General features: G+C 41.7%; 1 protein-coding gene across 15 annotated transcripts in view; it reads right to left on the reverse strand.

Annotated features, from left to right (window-relative positions):
• LOC127496079 (protein NLRC5-like) overlaps positions 1–14,721 on the reverse strand; it is an 87,177-nt gene that overhangs the window by 32,826 nt on the left and 39,630 nt on the right. For 9 of the 15 annotated variants that reach the window (XR_007925235.1, XR_007925236.1, XM_051863689.1 and 6 more), the window contains exons 19-20: positions 14,108–14,560; positions 434–847 (exon numbers count right to left, since the gene is read on the reverse strand). The exons of 4 other annotated variants lie outside the window; for them this stretch is intronic. Coding sequence is in view for 8 of the 11 variants with exons in the window: in XM_051863689.1 (XP_051719649.1) it covers positions 434–847; positions 14,108–14,560 (867 nt within the window). In the remaining 3 variants the exon portion in view is untranslated. The remainder of the gene's footprint in view (positions 1–433; positions 848–14,107; positions 14,561–14,721) is intronic. 2 more of the 15 variants (XR_007925237.1, XM_051863690.1) reach the window with 1 other exon arrangement.

A 14,721-nucleotide genomic window follows, 5' to 3' on the forward strand; every position in this document is an offset into this window, starting at 1 on the left:
TACATGAACAAAAGTGAAAGAAGGATTTGAACATCAGATCTATTTACAACATGACTATCAGCGGTCAGCTGTATAAACACAGCCATTAAATTAAGACATAAGAACTAGTCTGACCAACTAGCAATTAGTTAGGGCTAATCAGTCTTTACAGATTCAAATTACACCAATCTACCTTTTTATGTAACTGGTTTAAAACAGTTATAATCAGTCTTGAAGAAAAAACAATGAAATGACTAACTTGTAAGACTAGTCTGAGAAGAAGTTTATGCTACAGCCGCTGTGGCGTTGACAAAACCACACTTCAATTGAGTGTTTTCAGTTTTGGTTCAGATTCACATGTCTACCCAACATACACATTAATTTAATTAATTTTATTGTGAGCACTGAATACAATAAAGAAGCATGTGTGGTCTGTTCCCCATAAAACTCTCACCTGAGCTGTGAGATGTAGGACAGACACTGGAGGAATCCCCTCATTTCACTCTCTTCATCTGTCCAGTCTATCAGATCTACTGGTTTCTTCTCTGTTTGGAGTTTCAGCACTTCTAGGAGGATGGAGCTCTTTCTCTCTGAGAGCTTTATCTTCCAGACTGCAGGAGCTGACTGATAAATTGACTGTAATGCTGGAAAGACACTCCTGCCTGTTTGAGTCTCATAGTCCTTCACATGTGAACACAGATCCAGCAGGAAATCACATCTCTCATAACTCACAGATGATAGCAGGTTCTTCACAGTTTCTTCTATTCTCTCTTTCTGGTGGACAGCAGCTTGCAGACACAAATCCAGTATAAATAATCTCTTTCTTTTCTCCCATGATTCAGCTGTTTTATTCTGTGGCACAGCAAATCTAAAGATAGAATGAACAAGATTCTGTTAGAGATGACAAAGTAAGTGTTAATATAAAAATGAACAACTAACACTGATCTATTGTAACAGCTTATCAAATATAATCTGATACAATATGAGATCAGCAGGAGACAAGAGAATTTCATCCTCTGAAGTTTGTGGTGAGAATCAGCATGTCAGTCCTGATAACTCTGTCGGGTTTATTTTGTTTTTATCAGTTTTATTTTTACATAATCTCTTAAATATTGTAAAAATATATAAAATCATAGTTATAATTGTAATGATGGGTCGGCAGAGCGGGGATCCATTTGCAAGCTTTATAAAAGAACAATATTTACACAGGTAGACAGGGGCAAAGGCAGGAACATAAACAAGGACAGGCAATGGTCGAGGCAGGCGGCAGACAAACAGAATCAGGGTACAGGCAAGGATCAGGGCAGGCAGCAAACAATCACAGTCCAGGAAACAGGCAAAGATCAGGGCAGGCAGCAGAGAATCACAAAGAATAAACACTCCAACCGGAAACCAGGAAACAGTCCACAAGAAAACGCTCAGTAATGATCACAACAGCAAATCAAGACTTCGCAATGAGGTGGTGTGTGTGTAAGTCCTTTATAGTCCAGGTAGTGTGCTAAGCTGTATGTGGCAACTGGTGATTGGTGTGGAGTGTGCATGTGATTGGCAAGGAGGATTATGGGAAATGGAGTCCAGGAACTGACAGGAACAGACAGTGATCGTGACATAACGCCCCCCTTCCGGAAGGCGCGTCCTCGCGGCGTAAATGGCACAGATAGGGAGGGGGTACATTGGAGACCTGTTGGCAGACGGGAACGGGGTCTCCAATGCAGGTCCAGGAACTCGGGCAGCCATGGCGGGTCAGGTGCCACGGGCGGCCACGGCGGGTCAGGTGCCACGGGCGGCCACGGCGGGTCAGGAGTGTCGGGAGGCCACGGCGGGTCAGGTGGCTTGGGCGCCCACGGCGGGTCAGGTGGCTTGGGCGCCCACGGCGGGTCAGGTGGCTTGGGCGACCACGGCAGGTCAGGGTCCGTAGCTGGCCACAGCAGTTCACAGGCGGTTGAAGGCCGTGGGCGTGTAAGGTCCCCACCCGCAAGCTCAAGCAGTTCGGAGGCCGCTGATGATCGCGGCCGTGCAGGGTCCCCACCCACAAGCTCCCCACCCTCAGGTATATGGCCCCCCCCCAAAAAGTTCTTGGGGAATTCAACGGAGGCCGTGGCGGTTTCGTGGGTAAGGAGCTCGGGTGGCGCCGGCAGGGAGAGGAGCTCGGGTGGCGCCGGCAGGGCGAGGAGCTCGGGTGGCGCCGGCAGGGCGAGGAGCTCGGGTGGCGCCGGCAGGGCGAGGAGCTCGGGTGGCGCCGGCAGGGCGAGGAGCTCGGCGCCGGCCTCCGTGGCCGTGTCAGGAAGAGCGGATTGCTCTGGGACGGCAGCGGGCTCTGGGAAGGCCTCCGGGCCTACAGCGGGCTCTGGGAAGGCCTCCGGGCCTTGAGGGATGGAGGAAGCCTTCTTCCTCCTCCTCCTCCTCCGTTTACATGGTTGAGGCGGTGGCTCTGTGCCTACCTCCTCTGTGGGCTCACGGGTTGGAGCGGACTCACTGGCTGGGACGACCCCTATGTTCCCAGACACTGGCGGGGCGGCCATCTTGCCCGTGGGCACTGGCAAAGCGGCCATCTTGTCCATAGCATCCCGAGAGTTTGAGTGCGTAGCAACCGGCGAGCTTGAGTGCGTAGCAACCGGCGAGCTTGAGGGCGTCGCAACAGACGAGCTTGAGGGCGTCGCAACAGACGAGCTTGAGGGCGTAGCGGCCGGCGGGCTTGAGTGCGAAGCGGCCGGCGGAGGCTTAGGAATGCCAGCCGCTCGTGCTGAAGTCAGCGGTGGATCAGCCACACTGGAACGCAACCCACACCGCTCCCAAACAGATCCAGAGACGTGATGTAGATCTAGAAGATCAGTGGAGATGGGACGTGACTCGGGAAGTTTAACTTGGTCTTGACTTGGCATTGTAGTAGTGGTGGCCGCCATTTTGTGAGTGTCATCTGGCGTGGCAGCCATTACACGACCAGACGAGGTGTCGCATTCCTCCGCGACACCCACAGTAAAGGGAGAGCCCACATTCAATAAAGCATAATCCAGAAACTGACTTAGAGATGAACGGGGTCCCTCACGAATGAGTTGTTTTTTAAGTGGCTGGTTAACACCCTCACAGAAAAAGTCTATCAGTACACAGTCTGGCAGATCTGAACCATATGCAACATCCAAATATTCTCTGATGTATTCCTCCAACGACCGGGTGCCCTGCTTGAGCCATAATAATAATTGTGCAATGTTCATACCGGGCCAGTGTTCTCCAGGAGAGCCGCTGGATCCATGTGTCGGCGAAGTCTTCTGTAATGATGGGTCGGCAGAACGGGGATCCATTTGCAAGCTTTATTAAGAACAGTATTTACACAGGTAGACAGGGGCAAAGGCAGGAACATAAACAAGGACAGGCAATGGTCGAGGCAGGCGGCAGACAAACAGAATCAGGGTACAGGCAAGGATCAGGGCAGGCAGCAAACAATCACAGTCCAGGAAACAGGCAAAGATCAGGGCAGGCAGCAGAGAATCACAAAGAATAAACAATCCAACCGGAAACCAGGAAACAGTCCACAAGAAAACGCTCAGTAATGATCACAACAGCAAATCAAGACTTCGCAATGAGGTGGTGTGTGTGTAAGTCCTTTATAGTCCAGGTAGTGTGCTAAGCTGTATGTGGCAACTGGTGATTGGTGTGGAGTGTGCATGTGATTGGCAAGGAGGATTATGGGAAATGGAGTCCAGGAACTGACAGGAACAGACAGTGATCGTGACAATAATACTCCAAAACCTTTGATGTCATTTGTTCAGGTCAAAGTTTGCACTCTATGAAGTACTTGTTTACAAAGCACATTTGACAAATTAAGCCTAAATTGCAAATTTGTCAGCAACATACGTGTAAATTGTTTTTTTTTTTTTTTTTTTTTTTTTTTTGTAAGACCGATTCTGAAATCTAGGATCATAATTGTTTACAGATACAAGTTTGCTTTGTAAGAATATGACTAAATACATTTGGATTAGTTTACAGACACAATGTGGACTTTTACTGCAGCTCAGTTACAACCACAAACACTAAGAGTACAAAGTACCTTAAAGCACAAAATGACTGTCAAAATAATCTGACTATAGTCACAGACATTAATAAACAAGTGTAAGATAAATTGTTCCCAAAAAGTGTGCATGTGTGCACCTGAGTTTCATCTGTCTGGAGAAAGTACAGGTGTTTTAAACTATTGGTGATGGCCAACACAGTGGCCAACACAATCTCACAGCAATTCGTATGTATTTTACGAGGTGGCTAATTTGTAGGAATTCGTATGACCTCACGTTTTTGTACAATTTGTCTAGACTCTAGTGATGGGTAGGTTTTGGTGCGGGGTTAGGAGTGGTCCTCCCTGGTGAGGCTTTTTGAAAAATTGTACACATTCGTACGAGTGAGATAGAATGAATTTGTACGAATTAGGCACCTCATAAAATACATACGAATTGCTGTGAGATCGGGTTAAAATGGCTGATAAATAAAGCAAACTCCCACAGACTGACTCAGAAAAGCTTTATATTCTACTTTGTTTAAGAATTATTTATCTATCCCCTGGTTTCACAGATGAGGCTTAAGCTAGTCCCAGACTAAAATGCATGTTTGAGCTGTTTTAACTGAAAGCAACTTGTACTGAAATATCTTAAAATATGTCAGTGCCATTGTTTTGTCTCAAGATGCATACCAGTAATGTTTTTTTCTAGGGTATATGCATTGACCATTTACGGCTATATATTGATACATATAAAAATATTTATAAATGAAGACAAAAATAGCATTACAAGTAATATTCACAAAGTTTTATCCTTCATTGTGTACATATACCGATCAGGCATAACATTATGACCACTGACAGGTGAAATGAATAACACTGATTATCTCTTCATCATGGCACCTGTTAGTGGGTGGGATATATTAGGCAGCAAGTGAACATTTTGTCCTCAAAGTTGAAAATATGAAACATATATAATTGTGAAATATATTACATTATATATTTCTATGTGTGTGTATATACTGCATGATATACTGCATCTTCTTCTTCTTCTCCCAAATGAATTGCTTTTTTGAGGGCCTAAACATGCTCGAAAACTCATGAAACTTTACACGCGCATCAGAAGTGGTGAAAATTTATGTCTGTTATGGATCTCAGAATTAGGCGTGGCAAAATGGCTCGATAGCGCCACCTACAAAATTTCAACGAAGTGCCCCTCACGCTGCGTTTCACGTACAGGTGTGAAATTTGGTACACACATGTAACATCCCAATACCTACAAAAAAGTCTCCCGGTACGAAATCTGAAAACCAACAGGAAGTGAGATATTTAAAATTTTCTCTGCAAAATTTGTGCAGTTTTTGCCATTTCCACACGTTGTACTTTAACGAACTCCTCCTAGAGCTTTAATTAGATCAACATCATATTTGGTCAGTCTAATCTAAAGGCCTTTGAGACGTTAAATTGCAACATCTAGAGTTTTCCCTGAAGGGTGTGTCTGTGGCGGCCTGACAAAGTTTGATGTTTCACCATGAAAAAGGAAGTTGTTGTAACTCGGGCAAACAATGTCCGATCTGCCCCAACTTCACGTTTTATTAGAGTCCTGGCCTGAAGACATCTACATGACAATATTCAGTTACAGTCATAGCGCCACCTGCGGGCAACAGGAAATGACATGTTTTACACTGTGATTAACTCCTCATAGAGATTTAACCTGATCAACATCATATGTTATCAGTCTAATCTTAAGACCTTAGCGATGATAAATACCAAAGATCTTGAATTTTCGCTGAAGGGCGTGTCCGTGGCGGCCTGACAAAATCTGATGTTTCGCCATGAAAGAGGAAGCTGTTGTAACTCAGGCATACTATGTCCGATGTGCCCCAAACTTCACATGTGTGATAAGGGTCCTGGCCTAAAGACATCTATATGAGAATATTCAGTTAGTCATAGCGCCACCTGCTGGCAACAGGAAGTGACATGATTAACGCTGTTATGGTCTCCTGACAGCATATTAAAATGTGCCAGCAAGTTCTAAACAGGCTAGCAACATGCTAGAAAAAATGTTAGCAAAACACTTAGCTAAGGGCTAAAGCATGCTATTAATACAGTGTAAGAAGAAGTTGCTTTAACTCAGGCATGCAATGTCCAATCTACCCTAAACTTCACACATTTGATGAGAGTCCTTCCCTGAAGACATCTACATGACAATATTCGGTTATAGTTATAGCACCACCTACTGGCAACAGGGAGTGACGTTTTTAACGATGCACTATTAGCAACATACTAAAATATGCAATTGACTACTAAACATGCTAGAAACATTCTAAATCATGCTATTATCGTCATGAAACAGGAAGTTATTGTAACTCAAGCATACAGTGTCTGATCTGCCCCAAACTTCACATGTGTGATAAGAGTCCTGGCCTAAAGACATCTATATGCCAATATTCAGTTAGTCATAGCACCACCTGCTGGCAACAGGAAATGGCATGCTTTACACTGTAATTCACTCCATGAAACACATTTTAATATGCCAAGAAGTTCCAAACATACTAGAAACACGTTAAGTCATGCAACACTTGGCTGAGTGCTAATGTTTGCGATTAACAACACAAAACAGGAAGTTGTTGTAACTCAGGCATGCAATGCCTGATCTGCTCCAAACTTCACCTGTTCGATAATAGTCCTGGCCTGAAGACATCAACATGGCAATATTCAGTTACGCTCAAAGCACCACCTGTTGGCAGCAGAAAGTCTGGCACTTTGAAATGACTTTGCCATAATTCTCCTGTATTACTCGCTTACATGCATGTTGCCCACTTTTCACTGTTTTCCTGAGGCCAACGGGTGGCGGTGAGCCCGGGTGCGAGGGCCCTTTCATCGCTGCTTGCAGCTTTAATTAGGGCCCGAACACCAAAGTGCGAGGACCCTATTGGATTTCCTCCGTTTATTATTATTAGGGCCCAAGCCACTAATGGCGCAGGGCCCTCTTGATCCCCTAAGGATTATTAGGGCCCGAGCACCGATGGTGTGAGGACCCTATTGGAATTACTCTGTTTATTATTATTAGGGCCCAAGCCACTAAGGCGCAGGGCCCTATTGTTTTTCTAAGGATTATTATAATTATTATTAGGGCCCAAGCCACTAAGGTGCAGGGGCCTATTGTTCTCCTAAGGATTATTATTATTATTATTTTTTTTTTTTTCTTCAACCTTCCAGGGCTTTTTGGGGGCCTTAACGTGCTCAAAAACTCTTGAAAATTGGCACACACATTGGAATCTGCGGCTATTAGGACGCCGCAAAGGCTGGGACCCGGGCGTGGCACAGGGGCTCTACAGCGCCCCCTTGAATGGGGTCCGAAACCTTGGTCCATATATCAAACACGCTTGCATGAATTATTATGAAACTCAGTTCACATATAGACCTCATTGGCCCGAACAACTTTCGTGCTCAAAGTTATACGCTAGCTCAACAGGAAGTCAGCTATTACGAGTTGTTTGAAAAACGCATGCTCTGGAATTTGATATACTCCTCCTAGGCGATTAATCCCATCACCACCAAACCCGGTCAGCATGAAGTCAAGACATTGATGATGCTAAATTGCCAGCAGATTTTTGATATCTCGAATGGTTTGGCTGTGGCGAGGCAACAAATTTATGGCGAGAAAAGGGAAACAGGAAATGTGTTATAACTTATGCATACATTGATTGATTTTTATGAAAATTCAGCTGTGTGTTCATTTTAGGACTCCGATCACATGGATGTGACTATTGTGAGTCAAAGTTATAGCAAAGTTATAGCAAAGTTATAGTTATAGTAATATGTATTTGTGATATCCTAAATATTGTTGCCAATATTCTTGATTGTTTTTGAGGCGCTTAACATGCTTCAAATTGCATGAAACTCAATACACACATCCAAGATGTCAACCAGTAGACATAAGCAAAAGCCTAGAAATGGGCAGGGAGGAGGGCCTCTATAGCGCCACTTTTTGACAAAAGTGGGGGGGGTTAGTTTTACCTACAGTCATCAAACTCGGTACATGTATTGTTCTCATCAAGTTGAGCAATTTTCTATTTTACACTCATTAGCTCCGACCAACAGGAAGTCAGCTATTTTGGTTTGAATGTGAATTTTTTGAAAAACAGGCTATCAATTTTATACTACTACTCCTACAGGCTTCATACAATTGACACGAAACTTTTTTAACTTAGTGCTAAGACATTGAAGTTGTTAAATTGCAAACGGATGTTGGATATCTCAAACGGTTTGGCCGTGGCGAGGCAAAAAATTTATTGCGAGAAAAGGGAAACAGGAAGTGTTATAACTTCTTCATAAATTAATTGATGTTGATGAAACTTCAGCTGTGTGTTCGTTGTACAAGGCTGATCACACGGATGTGAATATTGTGAGTCAAAGTTATAGTGCCACCAACTGGCAGCAGGAAGTGTGTCACTTTCAACATGCTTTGAGATCACCCTCTTAATTTTACCCGATTTGCTTCAAACTTCATCAGAATAATGTCAAAACATGGCATATGTAGACCTTTGAAAAGAATTGTGATATCTCAAGCACTGTTGCCTTGGCAACGCATCAAACTTTAATATTTGTTTTGGATGCTTTTGAGACTCTTAGCATGCTTCAAATTACATGAAACTCGACACACACGTCAGGATTGTTACCCAGTAGACATGGGCAAAGCCTTAGAAACAGGCGGGGAGGAGGGGCTCTATAGCGCCACCTTATAGTGCAGTAAATGTGGAGTGAATTTGACATAGTCCTTTGATGTTTAGCCGTTTTAAATTCCTATTGCCCGCCGTGCACAGTTGCCCTGAAGCCACCGGGGTGGCGGTGCCACCAGGCTTGGGCCTGCCATCGCTGCTTGCAGCTATATTTATTATTATTATTTTATTTTATTTTTTTTCTGTCATCTGGGGCTTTTTGGGGGCCTTAACATGCTCAAAAACTCTTGAAAATTGGCACACACATTGGAATCTGCGGCCATTAGGACGCTGCAAAGGCTGGTACCCGGGCTTGGCAGTGGGGCTTTCAGCGCCCCCTTCAACGAAGTCCAAAAACTTGGTCCATATATCAAACACGCTTGCACGTATTAGTATGAAACTCAGTACACATATAGAACTCATCGGGCTTAACAACTTTCGTGCTCTAAGTTATACGCCACCCCAACAGGAAGTCGGCTATTACGGGTTGTTTAGAAAAACGCATGCTCTATAATTTGATATACTCCGATCACCACCAAACTCGGTCAGCATGAAGTCAAGACATTGAGGATGTAAAATTGCCAGCGGATTTTTGATATCTCGAACGGTTTGGCCGTGGCGAGGCAACAAATTTATGGTGAGAAAAGGGAATCAGGAAGTGTGTTATAACTTCTGCATACATTGATTGATTTTTATGAAACTTCAGCTGTGTGTTTTTTGTAGGAGTCCGATCACATGGATGTGACTATTGTGAGTCAAAGTTAAAGCACCACCAACTGGTAGCAGGAAGTGTGTCACTTTTAAAATGCTTTGAGATCACCCTCTTTTTTTTTTACCTGATTTGCTTCAAACTTCATCACAATAATGTCAAAGCATGGCAGATGTAGACCTGTGATTGAATTTGTGATATCCTAAATATTGTTGCCATGGCAACACATCAAACTTTAATAATATTCTTGAGTGTTTTTGAGGTGCTTAACATGCTTCAAATTGCATGAAACTCGACACACACATCAATATTGTCGACCAGTAGACATAGGCAAAACTGTATAAACGGGCAGGGAGCAGGGGCTCTACAGCACCACATTTTGACAAAAGTGGTACACATATTGTTCTCATCAAGCCGGACAATTTTCTAATTTACATTCATTAGCTCCGACCAACAGGAAGTCAGCTATTTTGGTTTGAATGTGGATTTTTTGAAAAAACAGGCAATGAATTTTATACTACTTCTCCTACAGGGTTTAAACAATCTACACCAAACTTTTTTAACTTGGTGCTTAGACATTGCAGTTGTTTAATTGCAAACGGATGTTGGATATCTCAAACGGTTTGGCCGTGGTGAGGCAACAAATTTATGGCGAAAAAAAGGAAACAGAAAGAGTTATAACTTCGGCATACATTAATTGATTTGCCCTGAAGCCACAGTGGTGGTGGTGCCACCGGGCTTGGGCCTGCCATCGCTGCTTGCAGCTATATTTATTATTATTATTATTCTTTTCCAAACATTATCACAGTTTTGAGGGCCTAAACATGCCCGAAAACTCACGAAACTTTGCACACGTGTCAGGACTGGCGAAAATTGACATCTGATATAGGTTTCAGAAATGGGCGGGGTAAAATGGCTCCATACCGACACCTATAAAACTTCAATGGTGTGCGCCTCGGGTTACGTTCGACGTACATGTACGAAATTCGGTACGTACGTGTAACGTCCCATTACCTACAAAAAAGTCTCTTGGAGCTAAGTCCTAAACACAACAGGAAGACGCTAAATTGCGAAGATCTTGAGTTTTCATAAAAGGGCGTGTCCCTGGTGGCCTGACAAAGTTTGATGTTTCGCCATGAAACAGGAAGTTGCTGTAACCAAGGCAAACAATGTCCGATCTGCCCCAAACTTCACACACTTGATAAAAGTCCTGTCCTGAACACATGTCCATGCCCATATTCAGTTATAGTCATAGCGCCACCTGCTGGCAACAGGAAGTGTCATGTTTAACGCTGTTATGGTCTCCTGACAGCATATTAAAATGTGCCAGCAAGTTCTAAACAGGCTAGCAACATGCTAGAAAAAATGTTAGCAAAACACTTAGCTAAGTGCTAAAGCATGCTATTAATACAGTGTAAAAGGAAGTTGCTTTAACTCAGGCATGCAATGTCCAATCTACCCCAAACTTCACACATTTGATGAGAGTCCTTCCCTGAAGACATCTACATGATAATATTCGGTTATAGTTATAGCGCCACCTACTGGCAACAGGGAGTGATGTTTTTAACAATATGATGCACTATTAGCAACATACTAAAATATGCAATTGACTACTAAACATGCTAGAAACATTCTAAATCATGCTAGCAACACCTAGCTGACTGCTAAAGCATGTTATTATCGTCATGAAACAGGAAGTTATTGTAACTCAAGCATACAGTGTCTGATCTGCCCCAAACTTCACATGTGTGATAAGAGTCCTGGCCTAAAGACATCTATATGCCAATATTCAGTTAGTCATAGCGCCACCTGCTGGCAACAGGAAATGGCATGCTTTACACTGTAATTCACTCCCTGAAACACATTTTAATATGCCAAGAAGTTCCAAACATACTAGAAACACGTTAAGTCATGCAACACTTGGCTGAGTGCTAATGTTTGCGATTAACGACACGAAACAGGAAGTTGTTGTAACTCAGGCATACAATGTCCGATCTGCTCCAAACTTCACCTGTTCGATAATAGTCCTGGACTGAAGACATCAACATGGCAATATTCAATTACGCTCAAAGCGCCACCTGTTGGCAGCAGTAAGTCTGGCACTTTGAAATGACTTTTCCATAATTCTCCTGTATTTACTCGCTTACATGCATGTTGCCCACTGTTCACTGTTTTCCTGAGGCCAACGGGTGGCGGTGAGCCCGGGTACGAGGGCCCTTTCATCGCTGCTTGCAGCTTTAATTTTGTTTTTATCATTTTTATTTTTACATCATCTCTTAACTATTGTAAAAATATATAAAATCATGGTTATAATACTCCAAAACCTTTGATGTCATTTGTTCAGGTCAAAGTTTGCACTGTATGAAGTACATGTTTAAAAGTATATTTGACAAATTAAGCCTAAATTACAAATTTGTCAGCAACATACATGTAAATAGTTTTTTTTTTTTTTTTTTTTGTAAGACCGATTCTGAAATCTAGGATCACAATTGTTTACAGATACAAGTATGCTTTGTAAGAATATGACTAAATACATTTGGTTTAGTTTATAGCCACAATGTGAACTTTTACTGCAGCTCAGTTACAACCACAAACACTAAGAGTACAAAGTACCTTAAAGCACAAAATGACTGTCAAAATAATCTGACTACAGTCACAGACATTAATAAACAAGTGTAAGATAAATTGTTCCCAAAAAGTGTGCATGTGTGCACCTGAGTTTCATCTGTCTGGAGAAAGTATAGGTGTTTGAAACTATTGGTGATGGCAGAGTGGCCAACGCAATCTCACAGCAATTTGTACGTATTTTACAAGGTGGCTAATTTGTAGGAATTCGTATGACCTCACGTTTTTGTACAATTTGTCTAGACTCTAGTGATGGGTAGGTTTTGGTGCAGGGTTAGGGGTGGTCCTCCCTGGTGATGCTTTTTGAAAAATTGTACACATTCGTACGAGTGAGATTGAATGAATTTGTACAAATTAGGCACCTCATAAAATACATACGAATTGCTGTGAGATTGGGTTAAAGTGGCTGATAAATAAAGCAAATTCCCACAGACTGACTCAGAAAAGCTTTTTATTCTACTTTGTTTAAGAATTATCTATCTATCCCCTGGTTTCACAGACGAGGCTTAAGCTAGTCCCAGACTAAAATGCATGTTTGAGCTGTTTTAACTGAAAGCAACTTGTACTGAAATATCTTAAAATATGTCAGTGTCATCGTTTTGTCTCAAGATGCATAACAGTAATGTTTTTTTCTAGGGTACATTTATAAAAGCTACTTAAATACCGTAATTGAACTAAGGCCTAATCCTGGCTTAGGCTAAACCGAGCCAATATGTATTACTTTTGGGGAATTAATGAAGTGGTTGGTATTTCTGAGAATTTTTGGCTGAGCAACATTAGAGACAGACTAACAGTAGTAGTTCAGATTCTCTCTAGTGAGAATAGCTGCTCTGATGAATATTGATTCAAAGTAAAAAATAAATAATAATAATAATAATAAAAAAAGGATTAAATATTTTTTTCTAGTAATTCTCAAGCATAGTACAATTGTTGCCACTAATTGTGACTTTGTGTCGGCAACGCTAAAAATGAAAGATGGAGCGGTCACAGCGATAATGATCCCGGTCATGAGTCGGAACCGCAGGTGGTAAGTAAAAGTGCATCAAATGTCTGTTTTGTTGGCAATCGGCACGTAAGTGCATATAATGTAAACAACACAAACGTATGAGTCAAAAGTTATCCAGGGATAATGTGATGGTGTATTGTGTGTGTTTATATCTGTTTAGCTGACCATTGATAGCTTGCAGACAATTGCTACGCAAAAGCTGCGCGTGCTTGTGACTCTTTAGCTTCGCCCACGGCACACATCCAGGAGCTCAGCTGTTTTTGGAATCGGTAACACATATCTGTCTTTTATAAATCTGATAAAACTTAAGACTCTTCAGAGATATGAAGGATGCTACACTACTCTATAGATACTCAGGATTAACATGAGATTGGCTGAAACTGTGTGTTATGTACCCTTTAAAGGAGATGTAGCACTTAAACCAAATGTTTGTGACAAAAAAGGTCAAAATGAGGGTTAAAAATAATCTTTTTGAATATATGACTGTATATAATATTGACAGAGAAAATATTAAAATAATTGCGAACATCATGTCAAGACCCCTTAAATCTATGTTCAAGGGCATGGACATGACAAAATCGTTGATTTAATTACTTTCCTGCTCTCAGTGTGTTTTGGCTCAATATTAATGTAAATGCAGTCAGTTCCACCCAAAGTAAATGTAAACAGTAGGAACAAACAAACAAAAACAAAAAATGGATAGCTATCAAAACAATGAATCTGTCTTACAGTATAAATGCAGACAAAATCTTCAGATGTATTAAAACAACCGAAATTAAGCTTACATCACTAACGGATCTGATGTATTTCAAATTATTCAGCATTATTTACCCATTATTTCAGCATTATTAATGCATGTAAATGACAACATTAATATAAACTGAACCAATACATTTCCATATATGGGAAACTAGTGCTCATATTTTTCAATATACTGCAACATATGCATTGACCATGTATGGCTATATATTGATAGATATAAAAATATTTATAAATGAAGACAAAAATAGCATTATAAATGACAACATTAAAATAAACTGAACCAAACTATGAGTGGAATTTTCCCATAAAACTCTCACCTGAGCTGTGAGATGTAGGGCAGACACTGGAGGAATCCCCTCACTTCACTCTCTTCATCTGTCCAGTCTATCAGTTCTACTGGTTTCTTCTCTGTTTGGAGTTTCAGCACTTCTAGGAGGATGGAGCTCTTTCTCTCTGAGAGCTTTATGATCCAGACTGCAGGAGCTGACAACTGATAAATTGTCTGTAATGCTGGAAGGACATTTCTGCCTGTTTGAGTCTCATAGTCCTTCACATGTGAGTACAGATCCAGCAGGAAATCACAGTGTTCATTCTGACACTTGTCATAAAGGCAATCATTATCATAACAGTCAAATGATCTGTAGCTGCACACAGATGCTAACAGCTCAATGAAATTCTCTCCTGTAGTTGTAACACACTTTGAAGCTGCAACAGTCAGATTCAGCAGAAACTGGACAGATTTCTCCATCTCCAAATCATATTCATGAATTCTGTGGAGAGACAAAATGAGAAAGTCAATGTCCAGAGCTGGATAAAATGAAATACTGTATGTGATCCATCATATAAATAAGATTTATGAGTTTTTTTTCCCATCTATTGTTTATGTTTATATTTGGACAGAGAGTTGAAGATTGTAGCTCGATTATGCAAA

The sequence above is a fragment of the Ctenopharyngodon idella genome, chromosome 15 (assembly GCF_019924925.1).
Source record: "Ctenopharyngodon idella isolate HZGC_01 chromosome 15, HZGC01, whole genome shotgun sequence".
In the NCBI taxonomy this organism is placed as follows: domain Eukaryota; kingdom Metazoa; phylum Chordata; class Actinopteri; order Cypriniformes; family Xenocyprididae; genus Ctenopharyngodon; species Ctenopharyngodon idella.